The 24,972-nt window shown below is 33.0% G+C and overlaps 2 protein-coding genes across 3 annotated transcripts in view; one reads left to right on the forward strand and one right to left on the reverse strand.

The window, feature by feature from the left end:
- smg6 (SMG6 nonsense mediated mRNA decay factor) overlaps positions 1-3,074 on the forward strand; it is an 18,324-nt gene extending 15,250 nt beyond the window's left edge. The window contains exons 18-19 of the mRNA XM_051121163.1: positions 1,395-1,476; positions 1,689-3,074. Of these exons, the coding sequence (XP_050977120.1) occupies positions 1,395-1,476; positions 1,689-1,819 (213 nt within the window). The 3' untranslated portion in view covers positions 1,820-3,074. The remainder of the gene's footprint in view (positions 1-1,394; positions 1,477-1,688) is intronic.
- Positions 3,075-5,836: 2,762 nt separating this feature from the next.
- Positions 5,837-23,451, reverse strand: zdhhc20a (zinc finger DHHC-type palmitoyltransferase 20a). Of its 2 annotated transcripts, XM_051121275.1 has the most exons (14): positions 23,316-23,451; positions 20,489-20,515; positions 20,172-20,266; positions 17,194-17,314; positions 16,185-16,254; positions 16,070-16,102; positions 15,853-15,973; positions 14,937-14,972; positions 14,131-14,263; positions 12,215-12,341; positions 10,036-10,119; positions 9,663-9,772; positions 9,166-9,213; positions 5,837-6,482 (listed from the first exon to the last, which is right to left on the reverse strand). In XM_051121275.1, the coding sequence occupies exons 1-13, from the start codon at positions 23,431-23,433 to the stop codon at positions 9,170-9,172; spliced, it is 1,119 nt and encodes a 372-aa protein (XP_050977232.1). In that variant the 5' UTR covers positions 23,434-23,451; the 3' UTR covers positions 5,837-6,482; positions 9,166-9,169. The 2 variants fall into 2 exon arrangements, with proteins under 2 accessions (XP_050977232.1, XP_050977233.1); XM_051121276.1 differs by lacking the exon at positions 14,937-14,972.
- Positions 23,452-24,972: the final 1,521 nt, after the last annotated feature.

Here is a 24,972-nt window from a genome sequence, read left to right on the forward strand (position 1 = left end):
AGTCCTGTTTTCCCCACACTATTTCTCGCTAAATAGATCTTTAAATAATTTTTTATATTCATATGCACTGGCATAACAATACATAATATTTATTTACAGATATATTTTACCAGACACATTTTGCTTAGTTTAGTTCACTGATGCCCTGCCAATTTTATTTTATTTTTTTTATTTATTTATTTTTGCTTTTTGTTTGATTTGTTTTGATTTGAGTCAAGTTTTAGAAATCATTAGTTTATCAGCCATTTAAATTTTTGTAGCCAGTTAGTTAGAAATGTAAAGTGCTGTTTTCCCACACTATTTTCCACTAAATTGATGTATTTTATTTGGTTTTATTTTTATTCAGAGAAATAATTTATATTTATTTATTTTGACTCTCAGACATTTAAATTCTTGTAACCAGTAAGTTAAAAATGTAAAATGCTGTATTTATATGCACCAGCATAACAATACATAATATTTTTTTACAGATATATTTTACCAGACACATGTTGCTTAGTTTAGTTTAGTTTAGTTTAGTTTAGTTCACTGATGCCCTACAAGTTGAATTGAATTGAATTTTTGGTTTGTTTTGTTTTGTTCTATTTGATTTGATTTGAGTCAAGTTTTAGAAATCATTAGTTTGATTATCAGCCATTAAAATTTTTGTAGCCAATTAGTTAAAAATGTAAAGTGCTGTTTTCCCACACTATTTTTCACTAAATTGATCTATTTTATTTGGTTTTATTTTATTTTATTTTATTCAGAGAAATTATTATTTTGACTCTCAGACATTTAAGTTCTTGTAACCAGTAAGTTAAAAATGTTAAATGCTGTATTCATTTTTTTTTTTTATTTATATGCACCAGCATAACAATACATAATATTTATAATAATCATTGGTGCCCTTGAAATTATTTCATTTTACTTTATTTTATTATTCCAAAGTATCATTGTACCTATCAGCTTACATTTGTATAGTCAGTTAATTACAAAATGCCTTTATAGTTATTTTATGCACCAATGAAACACACTTACTTCTATTGTTTTCATAATCATTTTATTTAGTGATTACACAACTGAGTTTTGAAGTGATCTGAAACGAACAATTCTAACTAATTCTGAACTGAATTTGTCAACTCTAAAGCTACTTTTGATACTATCAGAGATTCTTTTAAAGTCACCTGTCTTCACACTCATGTAAGACGGCAAAATCAGTCCAACGATGATCTTCAGGGAACGTAACACTCAAGAGACGCTTCCATGGTGCGCATCCAAGTTCGGAAATAAATGTCTTCCACATTAACCTGCAACACTAATGTGAAAAAAAATCCCTTGAGAAGTTCAGAAATGCACACCTGACTTAAAACTATTTTAAGGTCGCCCACTCATTGTGCGTCTGTCTGTCTCCCCAGGGCAACAACGATGATGTCATCCTGTCCTGCTGCCTGCACTACTGTCAGGACAAAGCCAAGGACTTCATGCCTGCTGAGAGAAGTCAGTTCACTTACTTTTACTTGTTAGGGGCCACTCACACAGAACACACTTTTGTATGGTATCTGAATTTGTTTTTAATTTATTAGTCCATTAACACATCTAAAATTTAGATCACATGCTCACCAACGGATCCTCTGCAGTGAATGGGTTCCGTCAGAATGAGAGTCAAAACAGCTGATAAAAACACGACTCGCATGTTTTGTATTCTCCAGATGGGCCGGTGAGGTTGCGCAGGGAGGTGGTTTTGCTCACGGACGACCGCAACCTGCGAGTCAAAGCTCTCACGCGCAACGTGCCAGTCCGGGACATCCCAGCGTTCCTGATCTGGGCCAAAGTAGGCTGAAGCGCAGCCCTGTCCTACCGCTGTACAAACCAATCATCCTCCACTGCAAAAGCTGGAGATGAAGAAATGATGTCACACAGAGAGGATGAATATAAAGGGGAGAAACCGACAAAAAAACGAGCGGAGTGACACATCAAGCCACTTTACAAGAAAGAAACGAGGATTTTCCCCTTACAAACGCAGCGTGCATAGACAACCGCTTACTTCTGAGGGTGAGATAGACACGATTGGAGGGGGTTGAAACCAGCTTAGCTGATTCGGGGGGTTGATTAAAAGCCAGGATGAAGAGGAAGCACGCGGGGTGTACGTGTGTGAGCGAGATAAATCAGCACTTCCGCTGTTTAGAGTGTCAGCTTGTAGTGTTTGTGTGAAGTCGCACGTGCTGCGGACGAGCTCATTCCAGCGCTTCGGCTGCTCTCAAAGGGCCCGTGATGAGGCGAGAGCTCCAGTAGGGGGCGGCGTGAGGCGGTCTCACGTTCCACTTCAGTGGCCCATGAGGCCCTGGTTGCGTTTTCATCGCCTCAGTGCATGCTTGGTTTGCTCTAAGCATGATTCTTTTAAAGCTCTTTTGATTTTTACCTACTTATTTAAGTTTGCGTTGCACTTTTGGCTTCAGTTTGGACTCTCAGGTTCTTGTTTTTATTTAGGTCTCATGGTTTAGTTGTAACACTCTCGTAACTGTCTGATCTCTGTAGTAGCATCTTTAGAAGTGTGTGAATCCAAATCAGAGTGTAAGATTGTAACATCTGCGTGTTGAGTAAATACTGTCAGTAGCTTTAATACAGACTAATCCACTGCTGAAAATTAACCACAAAGTTTATCTGTCTCTGAACGGAAATCTGCAGTTTTGAGGTGGCTCTAACAGATAAGTTAGTTTCCTTTTTGTTTTTCCAAAGAAGACAACTTGTATTTAGATACCTTTCACAACCATCAAGAAAAAAAAATGCATTTGAGACAGTGTATCTTGTTCATAATGTAGTGTCATGGAAATGTTCTGTGCATTATTTTGAGTGGTTTGTCTGTGCTTGCATTTTAGTGTGCTTATTTTTTCCATTTCCGAAGCTTAGGTATTGTAGTTCTAACGGGACCTGGTGTGTCTGTTTGTTAGAGGCTGTTTGTTTTAACGCTCAAAAATCATCCTCCCATTTCTGTTCTGTGGTAAGAAAAATCAGAATCTGAATTATTCACCTCTGATTACAAGTCTTCCGAATTTGTTTTTAATGTTGTGGATTTAATTAAACGAATTTGTGAGTTACTCATTTGTGGTGTTTGGCCTCAGCTGTAGTTTGAATTTTAGACGTCACTGGTTTAAACAGATTGCAGGTTTAATGTCACTGCCTTTGACCCTTTGCCGGGAGTTTGACTCGCAATTCTGACTTTTTTCCTCAGAATTGTGATATAAACTCAGAAGTGTAAGTGATAACGTCAGAATTGCATGATATTCTTGCAATTGAGTTTATATCATGCACCGACTTTTTTTTTTAGAACTGTGAGATATAAACCTGCAACTGCGAGTAATAAAGTCCAGTTTTGAGAGGGAAAAAGACTGATATGTTCTTAGAATTTTGAGTTTGTATCTCCCAATTCTGAAAGTCCCAATTGTAAGTAATAATCTCGCAATTATTTATTTCAAGATTTGTGATTTTTTTTTTTTTTTGTTGTTGTTGTTTTTTGTTTTTTTCTTGCAATTGCAAGTTTATATCTTGCAATTCTGACTCATTCTCACACTTGTTTATATCTCACAATTAGATTTTTTTTTCTTACAATTGCGAGTTTATATCTTGCAATTCTGACTTTTTCTCACACTTGCGAGTTTGTCTTGCAATTCTTTTTTTCTCACAATTCTGATTTTTTTTTCTCGCAATTGCGAGTTTTTATCTCTCAATTCTGACTTTTCTTTTTTGCCATTCTGACTTTTTTCACACTTGCGAGTTTGTATGTTGCAATTCTGACTTTTTTTCTCGCAATTGCAAGTTTTTATCAAAACTGTTTTTTTTCACAATTGCAAGTTTATATCTTGCAATTCTGGCTTTTTCTTTTTTGTGATTCTGACTTTTTTCACACTTGCAAGTTTATATCTCGCAATTCTGATTTTTTTTCCCCTCGCACTTGCTTTTCACAATTTAGACTATTTTCCTCATACTTGAGTTATCTCATCTCACAATTCTTTTTTCTCAAGATTGAGTTTCTTGCAATTTGGACTTTTTTTTGTCGTACTTACGAATTTGTATCTTGCAATTCTGACTTTTTTTGTCGTACTTGCAAATTTATATCTTGCAATTCTGACTTATTTTCTGTACTTGCAAATTTGTGTCTTGCAATTCTGACTTTTTTGTCGTCGTATTTATGACAAAAATTCTGACTGTTTTTTTTTTTTGTCGTACTTGCGAATTTGTATCGTGCAATTTCTCACAATTGCAAGTTTGTATTTCGCAGTTCTGACTTTTCAGAATTGCAAGAGAAAAATGTCAGAATTGTGAAATAAGATGACGCAATTACCTTTTATTCAGGGATGGGTTAACGGGCTTCCATAAAGAGCAGTACTGATAACTTCTACAAGTTTTTTTTTTTCCACTAAGCAATGCCCTGTTTTTTCTTTTCTTTTTTTTTTAATCAAAGGAAGTGAGCATTTTAGTTAATTGTAGATTTAGATAAGAGTATCTTTCCTGTATATAAATTTGAAATGTTTTTTCTAAGACAAACTAAATACCTTGCATTTTCAGGACTGTAGTTAAGGTCAGACAGAAAACAGGGGTTTGGATTTGACTGCGAGTTCATTAAATTAGTTTAATAAGAATAAAAGAATATTCATATTTAATATACTGAAACAATTTTGTTTATTCCTTACCTAGTATCAAAAAATCAACCACATTGCCCAAAGAGTGCTGAAATATTTTTTTATTAAGTCTTAATACTATAATGCATACATTGAATACTTGTTAAATCTGCAAAGTACAAACATTAAATTGAATTAGACATGGAAAATCTGTGCAAACTGTTCAGACTTCAGAAACATCTTAAAATATAACATCATAAACCAAACTGGCCTGCAGGGTAAGTACAAAAAAGCTGATTCTAAATTCTGTACATTTTTCCTTTTCTTTTCAGAATAACAAAAATCAGAAAAAGAAAATGGTCCTATATGTTTGGTATTCAAATTCCAGTAATATATTACATATTCATAAGGGAGTAAGTGATTGATTAGTGAGTTCCTTGATATTAAAATGATTATATTTGGCATAATCACCAACCTTGCCCGTAGAAATGTTCAGAAAGACAATCATGTCCTCACACAAATAGCACATGACTTCCAGCAGACGCAGCAGCCTATCAGGAATTATTTTTACACGCGCGGCAGGTTTCGGTATGATGTTGCTATGGTTACGTCAGCTCGAGTTCTGCTATAGAGAAGTCATGATTAAAGCAGTAAATCATCGCCCCTTCATTGCTTTTCAATACTTTTCACATTAACATGCAATAACATAAATAGAAAATTCTATAAACCTATAATAAAAAAACAAACAATATAACCGTTTCACACAAACATGATTTGACGACTTCCACAAGTATCAACTCTGAAATGAGGAGTTTAAGAGACCGACTTAACACACAAATCTTACTTAAGCAACGAAATGCATGTATTTCAGTCACATAAGAGCTTCCTTATGAGGTCAGAGTCCTCCAGTGCAGCTGTAAACAGACCTCAACAACAACAGAAACATCATATGTGGAATTAAAAACTTCAATTAAGGAAAGCATGTCTAAACTCCACATATGCCATATTTGGTGCAGTCTAACATCTTGGCCTGAGCTCCTGTAAGAAACAACTGATCTGCGTGCGCTACACAACCTGGAAATCCTAAGTGTGCTTTAATGTCACGATTCACCATCTGCTGCAAAATTTCACCCTCGTTTGAAGGCACGAAGCTGATAGTATAATGCTAATGGGCATGAGGTTTGGAAAGGGTGAAAACATTTAAATGCAGCGAAAAATATAGTGTTAACGAATGGGTAGAGGTGCTAGATAGCACTGAAAAAGAGTTTTTTTTTTTTTCACAAACAGAGTACATTAATGTAAAGACCTAGAAGGAAAATATTAAATACCTCATTGCACTTTCTTCTGAATTATCATCTCACAACATACTTGAGAAACTCCTATTAGGCTGAGGTTGAAGCTGCTGTGTAGTGAAATGTAACAATTGAAGAACACATTCTAATCAAATACTGCAATACACTTCATGTTCATTCAGATCCACAAACATCCACACAAATCCTTGGTGACAAAGTGCAACGCCTGCCTGACTTTTTTGGTCTACAAAAATGAAGTAGTCCCAGAGATAAATACATTGGACAGAACAACCTGAAAGTCATTTCAGGATATTTTGGTCAAACAAATGTGCATGTTTGGAGAAAAGAAAGTGTGTTAGTCACAACATCATAAAACCCAGTGAAAGAGCCGTTAAGTTGATGTTTGCTGTGAGGAGCTTGAGAGTCTGGATACGAGTGCAGGGAAATGCATCCACCACAGGTCGTTTTCATATGAGAAAGCTGCTGCTAACCTTAAGGCATGGTATCTGAGGGCTGTGTGGTCTTTCACATGAGGTCTCATGACAACAGTACTCATAAAAAAGAAAAAAAAAAATCCTGGTGCTTTTCCAAAGTCCTGTAAGGAAAGAGAGAGAACTTTTCTCAGTAAACAACATTGCAACATAAGTAAAAAAAAAACTGTTAAACTGACTATTTGAATTTTTTTAAGAAAAGTCCATACAACAACAGAAAAATGATATAGTTGGAATCACTTTCAGAGCAAACGAACACTGAATATTTCAATGAAATTAATGCACTGTATTTTTATGGAAAATTATTTTATGGTACTAACACTTTACAATAAGGTCCATTAGTTAACATTAGCTAATTACATTAGTTGAACTAGGAAGGAACAATAAAAAAAAAAACTTTGAGTCAACTTAAAATAATTTGTTACCCTGCAGACTTAACATTTCAAGTTGACTGAACTTAATATTAAGTTGTACTAAGTGAAAACTTAGATAATTTAAGTTGACTAAACAATTTGGTTAGTTAAACTTAAAAGCTGGGCTTGATACCCAGCTGCCTTAAAATGAAGTTGAACAAACTTAAATATCTGTTGTCACTTTGTACAACTTAAAATTTTGAGTTCAGTCAACTTGAAAATGTTAAGGCAGCTGGGTAACAAATTATTTTAAGTTGAATCAAGAAATTGTTTTTTACAGTGTACAGAATTTAATGCTGATTTCAGCATTTAATACACTGTGAGCTACCATGAACAAACAATGAACTTACTTTTTATTAAGTAACACTAACAAAGATTACTAAATAGTGTAATAAATGTATTGTTCATTGTTTGTTCATGTTGATTAATACATGACAGTGTTACCAGTTTGATTTTATGGAATGGTTATGAAAGTTTAAACTTGTAAATCATGAATGATTTAAAGCCCAACATTTCTACTAGATGAAATTTGCTTCCCACTTGTTTTTAATTTGGCCAATTTCGACCGTGAACAATACAAGAGTGTCTATTTTTTTGTGTGTGTTTACATAGCAAGAACCAAGTCTCATACCATTCCGATAAAGTAAAAAGAAAAGAAAAAATTAAAAACCAAAACACAAAATTTGTCAGTAAAACATGACCAAACACCAGAGGATTAAACAGCTCGAGCATTTAAAGCAGCAGGTGGCATAACTGCAGCTCACACTTATCAATAAACAACGTTGTGTGGATGCCCATATATTTCTAGTCATCGATTTTGTTGTGAACAGGCATTTAAAGGGATAGTTCACCCTAAAATAAAAATTTAATTTACTCACTCTCAAGCCATTCTAGGTGTATGACTTTCTTCTTTCAGACGAATACAACTGGAGTTATATATATTTTTTAAAGTCCTGTATTTTTTCAAGCTTTACAATGGCAGTGAATGGAGTTTCACACCCGTAAACAAGGCACGGCGTATGTGTTTAACATCATAACCCCAGATCTGGGTCAGCGCTGGCACCACTCCACACACGTTGTGGTACTCTCATGAACACGCGTCCACAGGTGACACAGTAGTCATTATTTTTCTTTTCTTTGCACAAAGTATTCTCATAGCTTCATAAAAATACAGTAGAACCACTGATGTCACATGGAATACTAGGTCAATCTTCTTGTACTTTTCTGAGCCTTGAACGTTGAGTCTATGGGAGCTCTCAGACTTCATCAAAAATATCTTAAATTGTGTTCCAAAGATGATCTTATGGTTTCGGAACAACATGAGGGTAATTAATGAGAGAATTTTCATTTTTCAGTGAACTATCCCTTTAAGATTTTGAAGCCCAAGAAAAAAAAACTGCATCCATCCATCATAAAAAGTACTTCACATTTACAATAAAGGCCTTCTGAAGTGAACCGATGCATTTGTGTAAGAAAGAATCCATATCTAAAACCTAACTTATAAACCATAACCTCTAGCTTCCACCAACTGTTGTACATGCATTTATAAGAGAATGCGAATGACGTAGGACATGGAAGTGCAGAGGAGCGAGCAGAACAAAACACCAGTCACAAATCAGAAGTACAAAATAGAATTCGTACAGAAAAATTTGAGGATTTTAATATAAGCCAAGAGGAGACTGGTTTTTCTTCACTGTAAACAACTTGGTTCTCACGAAAGAATATTATCATTAGAGCTTACACTATACATACGTCAACCGTTACGGCTTATAAAGTTTAAACATGGATATTTTTCTTACACAAATGCATAATTTCACTTCAGAAGGCATTTATTAACCCCCCAGAGTCGTGTGGAGTTTTTTTATGATGGGTGGATGCACTTTATTGGGCATCAAAATCTCAACAGCCTCAAAAAGCTCAAAAGCTTGGAAGAACCAGGACATTTTTTAATATAACGCCGATTGTATTCATCTGAAAGAAGAAAGTCATATACACCTAGGATGGCTTGAGGGCGAGTAAATCATGGAGTGATTTTCATTTTTGGGTGAACGTTAACAACCATTCATTTCTGCAGCTATGAAGTTTAATAACTGTTCTAAATCTCATCACAGCTATATAGAGGAACAGTCACTTTCAGAATGATTTTTTCTGGTAAGGAGCAATAAAACTTTGACAACCAATCAGAATCTGCCAGTCTTGAAAAAGCTTATAATTGTGGTCATAACAAACACTTATCATCTGTTGGTGTGGACACCACAGCTTCATAGCTATCATTCCTGATATGAACAGGCCTCTTTACTGAATCAGTTCACTCTGCCACACCAGCCCAAAATAAATTTCTCAACCTGTCTGGACGTTCAAACTGAAGACTCACCTGATTAGGACTCATTCTCCATGGTAATCGAAACAGGCTGGCATACCTCTGCAAGACAAACCCGCACAGATCAATTTCATAAATGCATACATTTCCTCATATTATATGAATAAAATTTAATTCAAAAGGCACAATATGTAAGTTTTCGCCACTAGAGGGCGCATATTCAAAACAAACAAGAAACAAAGGCGTAGTCTGATGACGCCGTGATTGAGTGTGGAATCACGGGAGTTGTAGCCGATGCAATCCATTGGGACTCGGCAAGAAATCATGTTAATGGATGAGCTAATGCATTAAACTTAAATAATTTACTTTTATTTTTTCCATTTAATTTTCTGGCATCTCCGACTACATTAGGGAGCAGGCGGGTGTATATTAAGATGCAGTAAAGCTTCAGGGAAATCATTCGATTTTTAATAATGTCTAGTGATGCCTCAAAGAAATTCACAGTGTTCTCTGGCATATATGAGGAGTGTGAAAGCTGAGCGGTGACATACCGATGTTCGCCGGGCTGCCGTCTTTCTGCTCCTCGGAGTGCATATCGTTGCCTAGGAGATGATTCTGTGACTCACTCAGAGGTCTGGGGTTTGTCTGTCCATCAACAGTGCTGTTACCATAACAACCATTATGTGTCAGTCACAAACGCTTATGGATGTTTTCACTGGTCTCACCTCACATTACACTATACTATTAACAGTGACACTCTTAGGCTACATTACTGGGAAAACTGATCTAGGATTAAAAAAGATTTGACAATAATGATTTGAAACAGCTAAAGGGGAAAATAATTATAGTTTAAATTGTCTTCATGACAAACTGCAGAATTATACTGTCAGTGGTGTTGTTAACAAATGAGATTGTAATTATTACCATTTAATCGTCTGGTGTTCAACATTGCCTTGCTCTGAGTCAACGTTGACTAGGCGTGTAGGGAACGTGTAGCCGTCGCCCAAACTAGAGGGAAAAAAAAAAAAAAAAAAAAATAGTCATGATACTACAACATCTCTTGAGAAAGCTTATAAACTTAATATTAGCATGAATTTAAAATTAATGTTTTCACCTTTTTAATACACATTAATGCATTGAATTGTAAATCTTTAATTAGTGTAGCATTATTTTAAAGAAAAAAGATTTCTGTGATGCTGAAAACACGGACGGAATTGCAAAATCCAGTCATAAAAACGGAATTTACTGTAAATGCGTAATGTCACTAAATTTGCCAAATTTTGGGTGAATAAATCAAAAGTAGGTCAGTACAAAAACACAAAATGGACTAGTGTCTAAGAATATTAAGCCACAAAAATACTATTTAAAGATGAATCTTGCATGTTCTGCATGTGTCTGAATGAATGTCACAGTTTCGTTTACTACGCACATACTGAAGCGCGCGTGATGCCCGCTGTGTTTTTAGCCTTTACTGCCTCAAAATGAGTACATGAAAACATAAACAATCTCTAGAACTGCTCTAAGAGTCACTTCATGAGCATTTGACCGTTTCTTGTGAGAAAAACAAAAACTACCATCATATTATTTACAAACAGCAACCCGTCAAAATAAAAGTTCGGTTTAACTTTAAGAAATTGTCACAGAAATATATTACTAAAATGTAATGATAGTACTACTACTACTACTAGTAAAATTATTTTTAAAACATTATTTTGAGGAATTGTTAGCAGAAAAATAATTTACAAGAATTTATTTAGCAGAAAAATGTAAACACAAAACAGTATTTCTGAAAAAAAAAAAAAAATAATAATAATAATAAATTAGTTTTTTTTTATTAAATTAATTATTTAGAGATGCTTTTAATTATTACACTTCTAGGAAACCATTAAAATGCAATCCAGAAAATGGAAAACACAGAATTTGGTAAAAAAATAAAGCTAAATTTGAAGGGGGGAAAACATATTTCATAGGGCCTTAATGTAATTTTTGTTCAACTTTTAATGAATTTCTGTTACATTGTGTACGTTTTGTGATCTCAATTAATTAGACATGCTTTTTGATTAATAAAATTTAATTCAAAGGCACAATATGCAAGTTTTCGCCACTAGAAGGTGCATATTTAAAACAAACAAGAAACAGGGCGTAGTTTGATGACGCCGTGATTGAGTGTGGAATCATGGGAGTTGTAGCCGATGCAATCCATTGGGACTCGGCAAGAAGTCATGTTAATGGATGAGCTAATTTAATTGAAAACTTAAATCTTTTACTTTTATTTTTTCCATTTCTTTTTTCTATTTTTTTTTTTCCCCAGAAATACTGTGTTGTGTAATTACATTTTTTTTGATAAATAGATTCTACAAAATTATTTTTTCTGGTAACTGTTTCTTAAAATAATGTTTTTACAATAATTGTATTAGTGGTAGTAGTACTGTAATTTATTTTAAGTAAGTAACTTTTATTTTGACAGGATGCTGTGAAGACTGAAGAGTTTCTGTTTTGACAGTAGTTTTGGTTTTTCTCACAAGAAATGGTAAAATGCTCATGTACTCATATTTTGAGGCAGCAGAAGTTGAAACCACAGCAAGCTTCACGTGCACTTCAGTATGTGTCGAGTAAACAAAATTGTGCCGTTCATTTACAGAGACACGCAGAACATACAGAATTCATATTTAAATAGTATTTTTGTGACATAATATTCTCAGAGACTGATCCATTTTGTATTTTGATTTAAGTGTACTGACCTACTTTTGATTTATTCACCCAAAATTTGGCAATTTCCGTGACATTCTGAGTTAAACAGTAAACTCCATTTTTTCAACTGAATTCTGTGATCCCGTCCGTGTTTTTGGCATCATGGAAATCATAAGGCCCTACAAAACTTTTTTCCTCTGGAATAATCGTACACCAATTATTAATTCACAATTCAGTGCAGGAATTTGTATTAAAATGTGAATAACATTCATTTTAAATCCATGTTAATATTAAGTTTATACGCTTAAGTTTATAAAATTGCTAATTTCTCTGACTTTAAACATTCTTGGAAACAGTTGGGATAATGTAAATACACAAGTCAGCAAAATGATGCTTGATGAATGTTTTGTACCTGCTGTAAAGGGGCAAGCACCAACACTTCTTCTGGTCACCGAACACCTGGGTTACATTCTTGCGGAAGCCCAGAGTGAAGCCATTTTTATCTGGGCCACTTCTGAACACCGGTGCTCTGAACGCCTCTAAACAAACAGATGAGAGATTAGAATGAGGTCTGCTCCTGCTTTATACAACACAAATGACACCGTTAACTTCAGAACAAACTTTGGGATGTGCGCCAAAACTGCATTATAGGTCACAGAAAAGTTTTTCCTTCTTTTCTTCTTGAAGTTTGACCTAAATATTGTTCATAAGCACACCCACAATCCACCCCCACATTCATTTACATTTTACTTCTATCAGCAAAGTTTTATTTGTTGGCAGTCACATGTTCAGTCAACAAATAAAACGATGATGAAAAATAGGTCACGATATGGAGCGAAGACATAGGAGGACTAGAAGAACAAACAGTGACACAGGAAAAGGGAATATGAATCTGGACAAATTCTTTCAGGAAATAATGAGAATCTAAAGAGACAATAATTGTATTTACTAGACAAGCAACAGTGTTTGCAGTGTAGCGAAAGACAAGTTGTATAATAAAAATACAGAAAATCAGCAGAAGAATAAGGAGGAGAAGTAGGAGGAGCAAATATTAATAATGTCAAAAGCTGAAGATTATTTAAATTAAAAGTATGAGGAGGAGGAAAAGGAGAAAATATAATGTTTCAACGGTTGTAAATGAATGGAAAGGAAAGGAAAAGGAAGGAGAAGATAGAAGTAGAAGAATACGGTGACAGAGGAATAAAAGACTCCATTTTATTCCTATGTCTCCTTGCTCTTCTACTTGTCTTTATTCTTCCTTTCCTCCTGTAAGAAGGCAACATTAAAACAACAAAATTAAAACAACAACAAAAAAAGATTATTAAGAAAGAAAGAAAGAAAAGGAGGAAATGAAAAAGTATACAACAACATTTAAACAGCTGGAAATTAATTAAAAAGTATAAGAAATATAGCTGCAAGCAGCGATTACCAGGATTCAAGTGCTTTAAGGCATTTAAGCACATACGAAAACTTACTTTTTTTTTTTTTTTTTTTTTAACCAAGCTTGTAACCACCGAAATCAATGATTTAAAAAGGGATTTTCTGCAAATTTTTATAGAAATAAGGTTTTTTTTTTAAACGTTGCATGCTTGTTTAGAATCACCTGTCACATGTGCTCACCAGGTTTTGTGAAGTTTTGAGTTTTCCTTTAGGCTTTATAGGATTTTGGGTAAATCTGGACAGGCCCCTTTTGTCAATTACCACATTATAGCCTCCCAAAAGGAAAATGTAATCATTTTTTTGATAATTATTGACCTAGAAAGTCCAGAGAACTTGTACTACAGTGTTTTTTTTCCAGATTGAGCAAAAAACCTAAGACCAGTTTGCAAAAGTAGGTTTTTCATCATCTCAGTCACTTAAACATGTGCAAAAAACCGTGTGACTTACATTTGTTTACGCCCTTGAAAAATGCGACATTGTGTTCAGAGTTTGGCGAAGATATCTCATTCCGTTCAGGAGTTTTGGCATTTTAGTAAAAGTGGCCCTGCGCCTTTTGAACGTTTTGGCGTGCCTTTGTGACAGGGAGTCGAAAGTTCAACTTTTTTTTTTTTTTTATTGATATTCACTCTCTAGACAGATCTAGATCTTTCTGCACTGGTTTGGTTCCGATCGGGCGAAAAACCTAGGACTAGTTTGCAAAAGTAGGTTTTTCAAAAAATGTGAAATGAGCCAATGACATAAGATACTTGAGCCTGCGACTAACCGTTTAGGAGTTACGAGCAATTTCGTACTTTTCTGATCTGTGACCATTTTAACAATTACAAGAGGACTTCAGCGCTACGCGTTTGAACCCCTAAAAAGGAGCATCAAGTATTAACATCATCGTACCTATAGTAGTTCTGTTTTTTCCCAGGAGCCACAGGTGGTAGCTGAAGAGTGACAGGATGCTGATGAAAAACATGGCTGCCACAAAGAACAGGAACAACACATGGAACTTTGCATGAGTGTCTGGCAGGTGATTCTGTTGAGCAAGAAAACAGAACATTAGAAAATGAAAAAAAAAAAACAGTTTTTTTTTTTTTTTTTTTTTTTTTTTGGGGGGGGGATACATTCAGCAAATATTCCAGTGCAGTTTGTAGAGCACTACAAAGGCATATTAAGGTTACTTACTACACACTTACCATTTGTAAGGCTGCTCTAAAAAGCACTTTTTACAAATAAACTGGATTGACAGCTAATTTCTTTAAATGTGAAGTGTGTAATTTCTGCACCACTAGCATCGCCAAACAAAGTGAAAGAACGTTTCCCAAATATTTTTCCATTTGCAATCTCCCCAAAGCGCTGGGGGAAAAAAAAATCCCACCCCAAACTCTGACCACAGGTTGAGCAAATGCCTTCCCTCAAACTAGAGGGGAAAAAATTACACACATTACCTTTAATATTGTCAGCTGTCCAAAACTGTAGAGTTGTAGAGCTCAAGAAAACCTGTTGATCCAAAACTAACACTAACATCCACATCTGGTAAGAACTGACTGCTCAACCTCTAAAAAGCATCTGCATTTTAATATGCTAAACTGCACACTTTAATCTTTACTTTAATCAGTAAGAGAATACATAGAAAAATGAGTAAACAGTGCAAAACCAAACCAATGCCCACAGTCACAACAGTGCAAAGCAAGCGTGAGTAGTTTTACCTCTGGGCAATGCTCTATAGCCCTCCGTCTGCAAAGCTTCAGACAAAGTGTTAAAAACACAGACAGAATGTTAGAAGCAGACACATCCCTTTTTTCTTCCTTCCTTCTGTGTCTCAAGAACTGGCACGTACACAAAGATCATTGCATAGCATTTACAAATATTAAAATGTTTTAGTAAAAATATATATTGACGAAAATGTGTAGTGTTATAGTGGTGTATACAAGTAAAAAAATAAAATAAAATACAGCATCCACTGCAATTCAAAAGGTTGATTTTGGTAAGATTTTTAAATGTCAAACGAAATACAGCAAAAACAGCAAATTTGTGACATATTATGACTGCTTTTTATTTTGTTATATTTTAAAAAAAGAATTTATTGCTGTAATGCAAAGCTGAATTTTTAGCATCATTACACCAGCCTCATTGTCACATGATCTTTCAGAGATTTTCGTGATATTTTCATTTGTGCTCAAGAAAAATTTCTTCTAATTATTACTGATGCTGTGCTGCTTAATATTTTTGTGGAAATTGTCAGTTTTATTTTTTCATGATTCTTTGATCAACAGAAACTGTTACTTCAAAAAAAAAAAAAAAAATTAAATACTCTGCAGTCTCTCTTTGAACTCAAATTAAAACTGATTTATTCAGTGTTTAACTGTGTAATAAGCAGTATGTAATAAGCTAAATAAATCCTAATCTTTCTATTGGGGTTTATTTTGTGACAGTGGCCATCTGACAGTACATTAGCCTTCACATAATTCTTTTGACTATCTGCAATCCATTTTTATGCAGACAGGAAAACAGATTAATGGAAAGACAAGCTGAAGTTAGTTCTCTGAAATAGCAGAAGGTGAGAAGCGAGAAGTGTGAGAAACGAGAGGAATCAGATGTCTTTGTGTGAATGTGTGGACTTACTGTCCAGAACTTGATAAAGTACTGCAAAACTGTGGCAGCGATGTAGACACAGTACAGCATAGAGTACGCCAGGAACAGCACAAAGAACTTATAGTTGGAGAATCCAACACAGTTATTAACCCTGGAAGAACACACAGTTACAAGACACATAGTGACTACCTAAGTGATAGAGTATGCGGCAACATTACAAATTAAACACATCCTCAGATGTACGTACCATGGACAGTGGTGATCCATTTTCAGCACGCATCTGTAAAAAACAAAAATAATCAAAATACATATTGTGCAAATCTAATACAGACAAGGTAACTATGTTTTCTGAGTGGACTCACCTGTCACAGGTGGAGCAGTGATGACATCTGTCCGGTTTGATCAGTTGACAGCGGTCACAGTACCGGATAGCTGAGGAGGACAGAGGATTCAAATGTTTGGGGTGAGTAAGACTTGTAATGTTTTTTAAAGAAGTCTCTTATGCTCATCAAGGCTGCATTTATTTGATTAAAAATACAGAAAAAACAGTAATATTGTGAAATATTACTGCAATTTATATACTTTAAAATAGAATTTATTTCTGTGATAAACTGCTGAATTTTCAGCATCATTACTCCAGTCTTCAGTGTCACATGATTCTTCAGAAATCATTCTGATATGCTGATTTGTTATTAGAATTAACTGTTGTGCTGCCAAAAAAACTTTTTTTTGGAACCTATGATTCTTCTTTCAGGCTTCTTCGATAAATAATAAGAAGTTAAAAAGTACAGCATTTAGCATTCTTTGCTTTTTTTTTTTAATCAATTTAACACATCCTTGTTGAATAAAAGAAATAAAAAGTATTAATTTCTTAAAAAAAAAACTGACCTCAGACTTTCAAATGGTAGTGTATATTGTTACAAAACATTTCTATTTTTAATAATTGCTATTGTTTTTAACATTTTATTCAAAGAATCCTGAAAAAAAGCACCATCATATTAAAATAGAAAAACGTTATTTTACATTGTTATAATATTCCACAATATTCTTTTTTTTTTTTTTTGTATTTTTTAATCAAATAAATGCAGCCTTGATGAACATAAGAAACCTCTAAAAAAAAAAAAAAAAAAAAAAATACTAATCCCAAACTTCTAAAAAAATATCAGAAATATCAAGCAGCACAACAATTCTAGCTACTAAAGTAAAAGCTTCTAACGCACCAAATAGGACATTTTTAGTTGTAAACTTTAAATATACTTACAAAAGGTACCTGAAAGTATTAGTGGTTCGGGGCTGAATTAACTGCAGAACATTAAAAAAAAAAAAAAAAAAAGTATGATTGACAATGCCATTGTAAGTTTTTAAGCTTACCACCAGAGCCTGTGCGTGTGTATACGGGTAAATTTTTGGCCACTCTCTTCAGGATTTCCTGCTGTGCCTCTGGATTCTCCTCTTTCTCATACAGCTCTTTGTCCACTTTAGGGAGACAGAACTAAGAGAGACAACAGGACGTTAGACGGAGATGTAAGAATAGACTACCATGAATTGGCATATGCAACTAAAAATCAACCAGACATTTGAATTTTTAAAGTACCCTATTACGTCATTTCAAATATTGCCTTTCATGCGTTATGTAATGTAGCTGTATGTGAATGCAATGATCAGCAAAATTGTAAAGCCAAAAGTGCACGATAAATAAAGTCTTCCAAAAAAAAAAAAAAAAAAGACGACTCTGAACAGCCTAAACAAATCTTAAACACTTCCTTGGTGGCTATTGCATAAGTCTCGCCCATGTTTTTCATTAACCGGCCACGAACAACTTGACCCGCCCTCAAACACATCACTTTACTGATGACTGCTTCTCTAATCTCTGGGAATTCAATGCAGGATTCACAAACCGCAACTGGTGTATCGTTTCTGACATGCACTGTACGGGGCAGACCAATCACAACAGACTGGGTCATCTGACCAATCAGAGCAGAATAGGCTCATGGAAAGGCAGGGTTAACAGACTTCAAAAGAAACGTTTGAGAATCGCTAAAAAATGAGGTGATATTAAATTCAAATTTTGAGTTGTTTGACCTTGCATGTAAACCTATTGTAGGAGACTCCCAAAACAATATTAGGAACCTTAAAAATGGCATAATATGGCACTTTAACAAAGACACTTCTAATTATAATTTTTGCCATCTTTATTGACAAGATGACAGAGAGATGACAAGAAACTATGTGAGCCGAACTTGCTCTGTCCACATCAGCTCAGTGTGTTTGAACAAGCCACGACTCATATCCCACAGACAGTTCAAAACACCAATCTTTTTTTTCCCCCATTTCTTACTGTTCTCTGTCATTATATTCAGTGGTAATAAAACTACAGAGCAGCCAGAGTTTAAAGGCTCCCGCTCCCGCTGCTGCTACTGCTCCTCCTCCAGATGTGAGGAACATTACTAAGCCTGAAGCCAACCACATACACAGTATAAATATTTTGCTACCACATAATCCAGGTGAAATGAGAACTGAGAGCAAAGCAATAAGGAAGAAACTCTTAACATGATCTAGACCAATGCAGTGTTTTTGCTAAGAATGTACTTAGCATTATAGTATTTATTTTATGCCTTTTATTTTTTATCTAATTTATGTAATTCAGCTTTAATAATTAATACTTTTGCATATCTGCTAGTTGCCAAAGCAACAGTTCCCATTTTTCAACTTCATCATCCAATATTTATAATTTTTTTAGCTTTAATTTGATTTTTAATAGTTTTAGTGTTATTTTATTTAACAATAACAACACTGGACTACTGAATCTCAACATGTCTGTTCAATGCTGCATGCAAATAACAAAGTATTTATATAGTATTTATTTTATGCCTTTTATTTTTACATTTTCAGTTTTTTATTATAGTTTGAGTTATGATTTTTTTTTTCTTTTTAGCTTTAATTTGTTTACTATTTCAGTTTTAGTAATTTTAGTACTTTTGCATATCTGCCAGTTGCCAAAACAACAGTTCACATCTTTTAACTTAATCCAAAATTTATATATTTTTTTAAGGTTTATTTTGATTTTTAATATTTTTAGTTTTATTTTTAGTTAACAATAACACTGGACTACTGAATCTCAACATGTCTGTTCAATGCTACATGCAAATAATCCCATATTTCTATAGTTTTTGTTTTATGCCTTTTATTTTTATATTTTCAGTTTTCTTTTTGTATTTTGGTTTGAGGTTTAATAAATATTTTTTTCTATTTAGCTTTAATTTATTTACTATTTCAGTTTAGTAATTTTTTGTACATTTGCATATCTGCCAGTTGCCATTTTTTAACGTCATCATCCAATATTTATAATTTTATTTAGCTTTATTTTGTTTTTTTAATAGCTTTAGTTTTATTTTTAGTTAACAATAACAAAACTGGACTACTGAATCTGAACATTTCAATGCTGTCTTTGATGTCTTTTCAAAGCTATATGCAAATAACACAGCATTTAATTTAATATTTTCATTTTTTTTTAATTATAGTTTGAGTTTTAATAACTGTTTTTTCTAATCAGTTTTAATTTATTTACTATTTCAGTTTTATAGTAATTTTGCATATCTGCTAGTTGCAAAAGCAACAGTTTCCATTTTTCAACTTTATTTTGATTTTAATATTTTTTGTTTTATTTTTAGTTAGCAATAACACCACTGGACTACAAATCTTAACATGTCTGTTCAAAGCTACATGCAAATAACAGTATTTATATAGTATATATTTTTATCATTATTTTTTTTATATTTTATATTTTTTATTTTAGTTTTAATAATTAGGTTTTTTATTACTTTTTTTCTATTTAGCTTTAATTTATTCACTATTTCAGTTTTAGTAATTTTAGTACATTTGCATATCTTTAGTACATATCCATTTTTCAACTTCATCCTCCAATCTTCATATATTTTTTAGCTTTAAAATGTATACATTATTTAGCTTTAATTATTTCTTTATTTATTTTCAGTTAATAATAACAACAACATCACTGGACTACTGAATCTCAACATAATAATAAATGAAATAATCACTTAAAACCAGCAAATTAAGATGGAAAAATTAATAGTTGTGTCTATTAATTCATCTGTGACTTGGTAGAAGTTAGATATGGACAGGCTGTATAACTCGCCCACGTTCTCAAAAACCATCAACAGAACTAGACAAAGTAAAATAAATTAGGGCTCAGACTACATTAAATATTCAAAATATGATATTCTATTGGGTCACCACTTGATCGCTAATGCAAGATCTGGGCTCTGAGGCAAAACCTAGTCTATAAATAAAGGTACAAGAACAGAGAGACAAAGAGAGTGAAGGAGTACCTCTTTTGAGGGGCTGGCAGGCTTGGAAATGATGGTCTTCCAGTAGGACCATATGAACATGAAGAAAAAGGCGTGAAACACTATCAGATAAATAACTGCAAGAGAAACAGCATGAGGGGAATTTTAGTCAAACAAATCATAATTCATACTCACTTAACACAAAAGCGGTTACTTCATAACCTAAATGGGATGTTTTGGTCATTCTGGTGTGACAAAACATGTGACTAAAAACAGCAGGAGGCCAGATTAGCCAACAGGAGGATTTGTTAACTGTTTTTGCAATATTGTGTGCTCGCTTTCACTGGAGTTCCTCTTACCTTGCTCCTCCGTGTTGGAGATTGTGTCTGCAGAGACAGAAAGGCAAAGGTCAATCAGCTATCCCATCAAGAACAACTAGCCCAATTCACAAAGCCATCTGCTGAGTGCTGGGATACCACTAATTCTCTCTCAGCTCTCTTCCAGTTCCCACCAGATCAGCCCAGTAAGGCCAGAGCGGCAGGCGACTGGTACTGCCATCTGGCAGAGAGCTGTCAGAAAGAGTCTTGTGTCCATCACGGATGGAATACCCGGGTTGTCATGACGACTCAACAAGTGACTGACAGATTCATGTCGTGATGGCACAGTCAGTGAAATCTCTGACAGTAGGAGTCGGTTTGTAAGATTTTTTTTTTTTTTTTTTTTAGTTAAAAATGTATTTTTACTAAACACATTGGTTTTTATTTTATTTAATATTTTAATAAATGTTAATTTTATACGATTTTGTCATCGGTGTTACAACCATTTGCAAAATTAAATGAGAAACAGAACAAAAGAACGAAAGTTGATTTGAGATTTTCTTTGCAACTCTCGCTTTTTTAAAAAAAAATTTTTAATTAACTACATATTTTATAAATAAGAAATCATTAAATATTTAATTTCAAGACAATATGTATTTTGTTAAATGTGTACACCACATTTAAAGTTTTTTTTTTTTTTTTTCCTGTATTTTTTTTTTTTTTTTCAATGGTTAATTTATGTCTCACTGGTGTTACATCTATTAATCTATGATGCTGCTTAAATTAATTTAACTTAGTTTTAAATTAAAACTACTGCTTAAATTAATCTTTAATGAGAGTTTGTCATTGATGTAGCAAGCCTAAACTAATGCGGTCATCACGTCAGATTTCTAAATATATATGTAAATTAGTGTGTTAATTAAACACTAATTTTTATTTTATTACATTTTTTAATAAATGTTCAGATATTTATTTTAATAATCTTTTATGCAAATCTGTCATTGGTGTTACAACCCTTGCCACCTTTGTGACAATAAATAATAAGAGACAGATGAAAAGTGTAAATGTAGATGAGATTATACTTGTTTTTATTAAATATGTATTTTAATTAACTACATTTATTTTATTAAATATTTTACTAATAAATTATTAAATACTTAATTTCAAGCCAAAATATGTAAGCTGTTTGTGTATATTAAATATTAAATCCATATTTAAAGTTTTCATTTTCAGCTTGGATAATTTATGTCTCACTGGTGTTACATTTATTTATCTATGATTTATTGCTGTTTAAATTAATCTTTTATGAGAGTTTAACACTGATGTCACAACCCTTGTTTCAATTGTTAAATAAAATAAGTAGAACAAAAAAATAAAAATAAAAATAAATAAATAAAAAAATACAAAAGATTTTCCTTGCAACTCTAATGCGGTTATTATATCAAATTTCTAAAAGACAGTCAGAGACATTTTTTAATATATCTTTTAATAGTTAAATATTTACTTTAAATGAATACGCTCATTATTATTTTATTAAATATTTTAATAAATGTTTAAATATTTATTTTAATTTTTTTTTTATGAGAATGCAAAAGTTGACGGGATTTTACTTGCTACTCTCACTTTTTTATTAATTAAATATTTATTTTAATTAACTACATTTACTTTAATAATAAATTATTAAATATTTAACTAAGTCAAAATATATAGATTGTTTAAATGTGTACGCCATATTTAAATATTTCATTCTCCTTCATTTTTTTTTTAAGATTGCTTAATTTATGTCTCACTAGTGTTACATTTATTAATCTATGATTTATTACTGCTTAAATTAATCTTTCAGAGTTTTAAATTAAATAAGAAACAGAACCAATAAACAAAAGTCACTTTGAGATTTTCCTTGCAACTCTTACAGTCATCGTGCCAGATTTCTAAAGAACCTTTATAGTGAAAAGGAGGGGAGAATCAATAAGGAAGGATTCATAATATATCACTGCACTTTACTAGGGTAATAAACGGACCCCGGCACATAATGAAATGAGTATTTTTAGACACTGATGAGGAAGTAATAACAGGGTGGAACTACAGTGAGTGTAGAGCTCACTGTGAAGTGGTTAACAACAGCTCAACTTAAAGACCTCAACAGCACAGATGTTTACAGTCATTCATGTTTTACACTTTATACCTTTAAACAAAATAATAAATCACATTTAGCTTTGTTGCAGTTCACTTAAATGGATAGTTCACTGATTAAATACAAAAAAAAAAAGTATTTTTTTGATAAACTATTCCAAAAATGGAATTTTAAAAAGCATATATATTCTATATAGTTAGATATTTTATCAATTGTACATTTTCAATACAGAACAAGAAATAAAGTACAGCATAATCACAGTAACTTCATATGAACGACTAACGTTACTTATGTGACTAACCTGACTAGTGAAAAACAAAACAGTTTATTAAGAAATCTTCCTGACTGACATGTTTTGCTGTGTAATTCGTTCAGACTGAAATAAGACTTGAAAACTAATAATATATTCGCGTTCTTTTCAGTAAAACAGCTTCTCATCTGCTTTTTAAGTATCAGTCATCTCAATCAGTTTAACAGCTGGGCTTATCGCTCCAGCTTGAACTAACACCGCATTACAATAACTGACATCAAAACACAAGTATATAACCAATTCACGACTTTCGACATGACTTACACACGCATATGAGTAATATAGTCAGAAACCGAGTTGAATTTCACTACATATCTGGTACCAGTCAGTTGCTGACACTTCCTGCCCAAACCACTGCAACAACTAACCAGCAACTTTTACCAGATGTGCTCCATTCAACCAAGTCAACTAAGGTCGAAACTTACATATACAGAGCTCCACCACGTAAGCGTAGTAGGACCAGCACACGACCAGGTTGATAAAAATCACAGGTATCCAGGATAAACCCCGTTGACAGCATCTTACCGCATGAGAGGGCGCCATCTTTAATCCGACCCTCGGAAAGGGTGTCGGTGACGTCACGGCACGAGTCTCGTCCGATCTATGAGCGCGGAGAAAAACAAAGAGCTATTTCACACCAGCAGCACATTAATTCCCCATTATCTGACAATTGCTCTCGAATGTACCGTTTTTAAATTAATAATACAATAAACGCACGATTTCATTTTGATTCGTTTGTTTTATTACGCGATTAATGAGCCTTAAAGGAACAGTACGCTCAAAATTAAACCAACGTATTCTGACTTACATTTTATCAGACTTGAACTTGAATTTTGTTGTATCAATAGAGTGAGGGTTTAAAAGGCTAATAACTCCCATAAGGCAAAAAAAATTCTTCTGGCCAAAATATGTTTTAAATATGCCAAATATATGTTGTACACAGCGAAAGGCGCAATGAAAGGGGAAATACATTTCCAATCTTATAGTTACAATGAATCAATACTGTTTATTTTGTTTCTATATTTTATTATCATGTTTCTCTTTTTAAAATGTTGTAAAGTGTGTTCCATGCTGATTTTTAATACATTTATTTTGATGTGTATTTATTTGAATATTTTTAGAAGGGAATTTGTTTGCAAATAATTGTAAAATATTTTTTAAAGTCTCATCAACGCTGTGATATTTGATTAAAAATACAGAAAAAACAGTAATATTGTGAAATATTATTGCAATTTGAAATAGTGGTTTTCTAATTTAATGTACTTTAAAATAGAATTTATTTCTGTGATAAAACGCTGAATTGTCAGCATCATTACTCCAATCTTCAGTGTCACATGATTCTTCAGAAATAATTCTAATATGCTGATTTATGATCAGTGGAAACAGTTGTTCTGCTTAATATTTTTTGAGAACCTGTGATACTTTTTTTTCAGGATTCTTTGATGAATAAAAAGTTATATTACATCAGTCTTTATCCAAAATAGAAATCTTCTCTAACAATAAGTCTTTACTATCACCTTTTATCAATTTAACACATCTTTCTTTTCTTTCAAAGAAAGAAAGAAAAATGTACTGACCCCAAACTTTAAACAGTAGTGTATATTGTTACAAAAGATTTCTATTTTAAATGCTGTTCTTCTTAATGTTTTATTTATCAAAGAATACTGAAAAATGTATCACAGGCTCCAAAAAATATTAAGCAGAACAACAGTTTACATTAATAATAAATCAGCATATTAGAATGATTTCTGAATGACCATGTGACACTGAAGACTGGATTAATGATGCTGAAAATAGAGCGTTTTGTCAAAGAAATAAATTCTATTTTAAAGTACAGTAAATTAGAAAACCTCTATTTTAAATCGCAATAATATTTCACAATATTGCTGTTTTTCTGCATTTTTATTCAAATAAACGCAGCCTTGATGAGCAGAAAAGCCTTTTTTTTTTCTTTTTTTTAAAAGTAAAATTCTTATGGATTCCAAGATTCTGAATGGTCGTGTATGTATATTTTGAAATTATATTTTGAAAATTTGAAAATGGCCTCAAAATATTAGTTGAAATTACAGTTACATAAATATA

This window comes from Labeo rohita, chromosome 10 (genome assembly GCF_022985175.1).
Source record: "Labeo rohita strain BAU-BD-2019 chromosome 10, IGBB_LRoh.1.0, whole genome shotgun sequence".
NCBI lineage: Eukaryota > Metazoa > Chordata > Actinopteri > Cypriniformes > Cyprinidae > Labeo > Labeo rohita.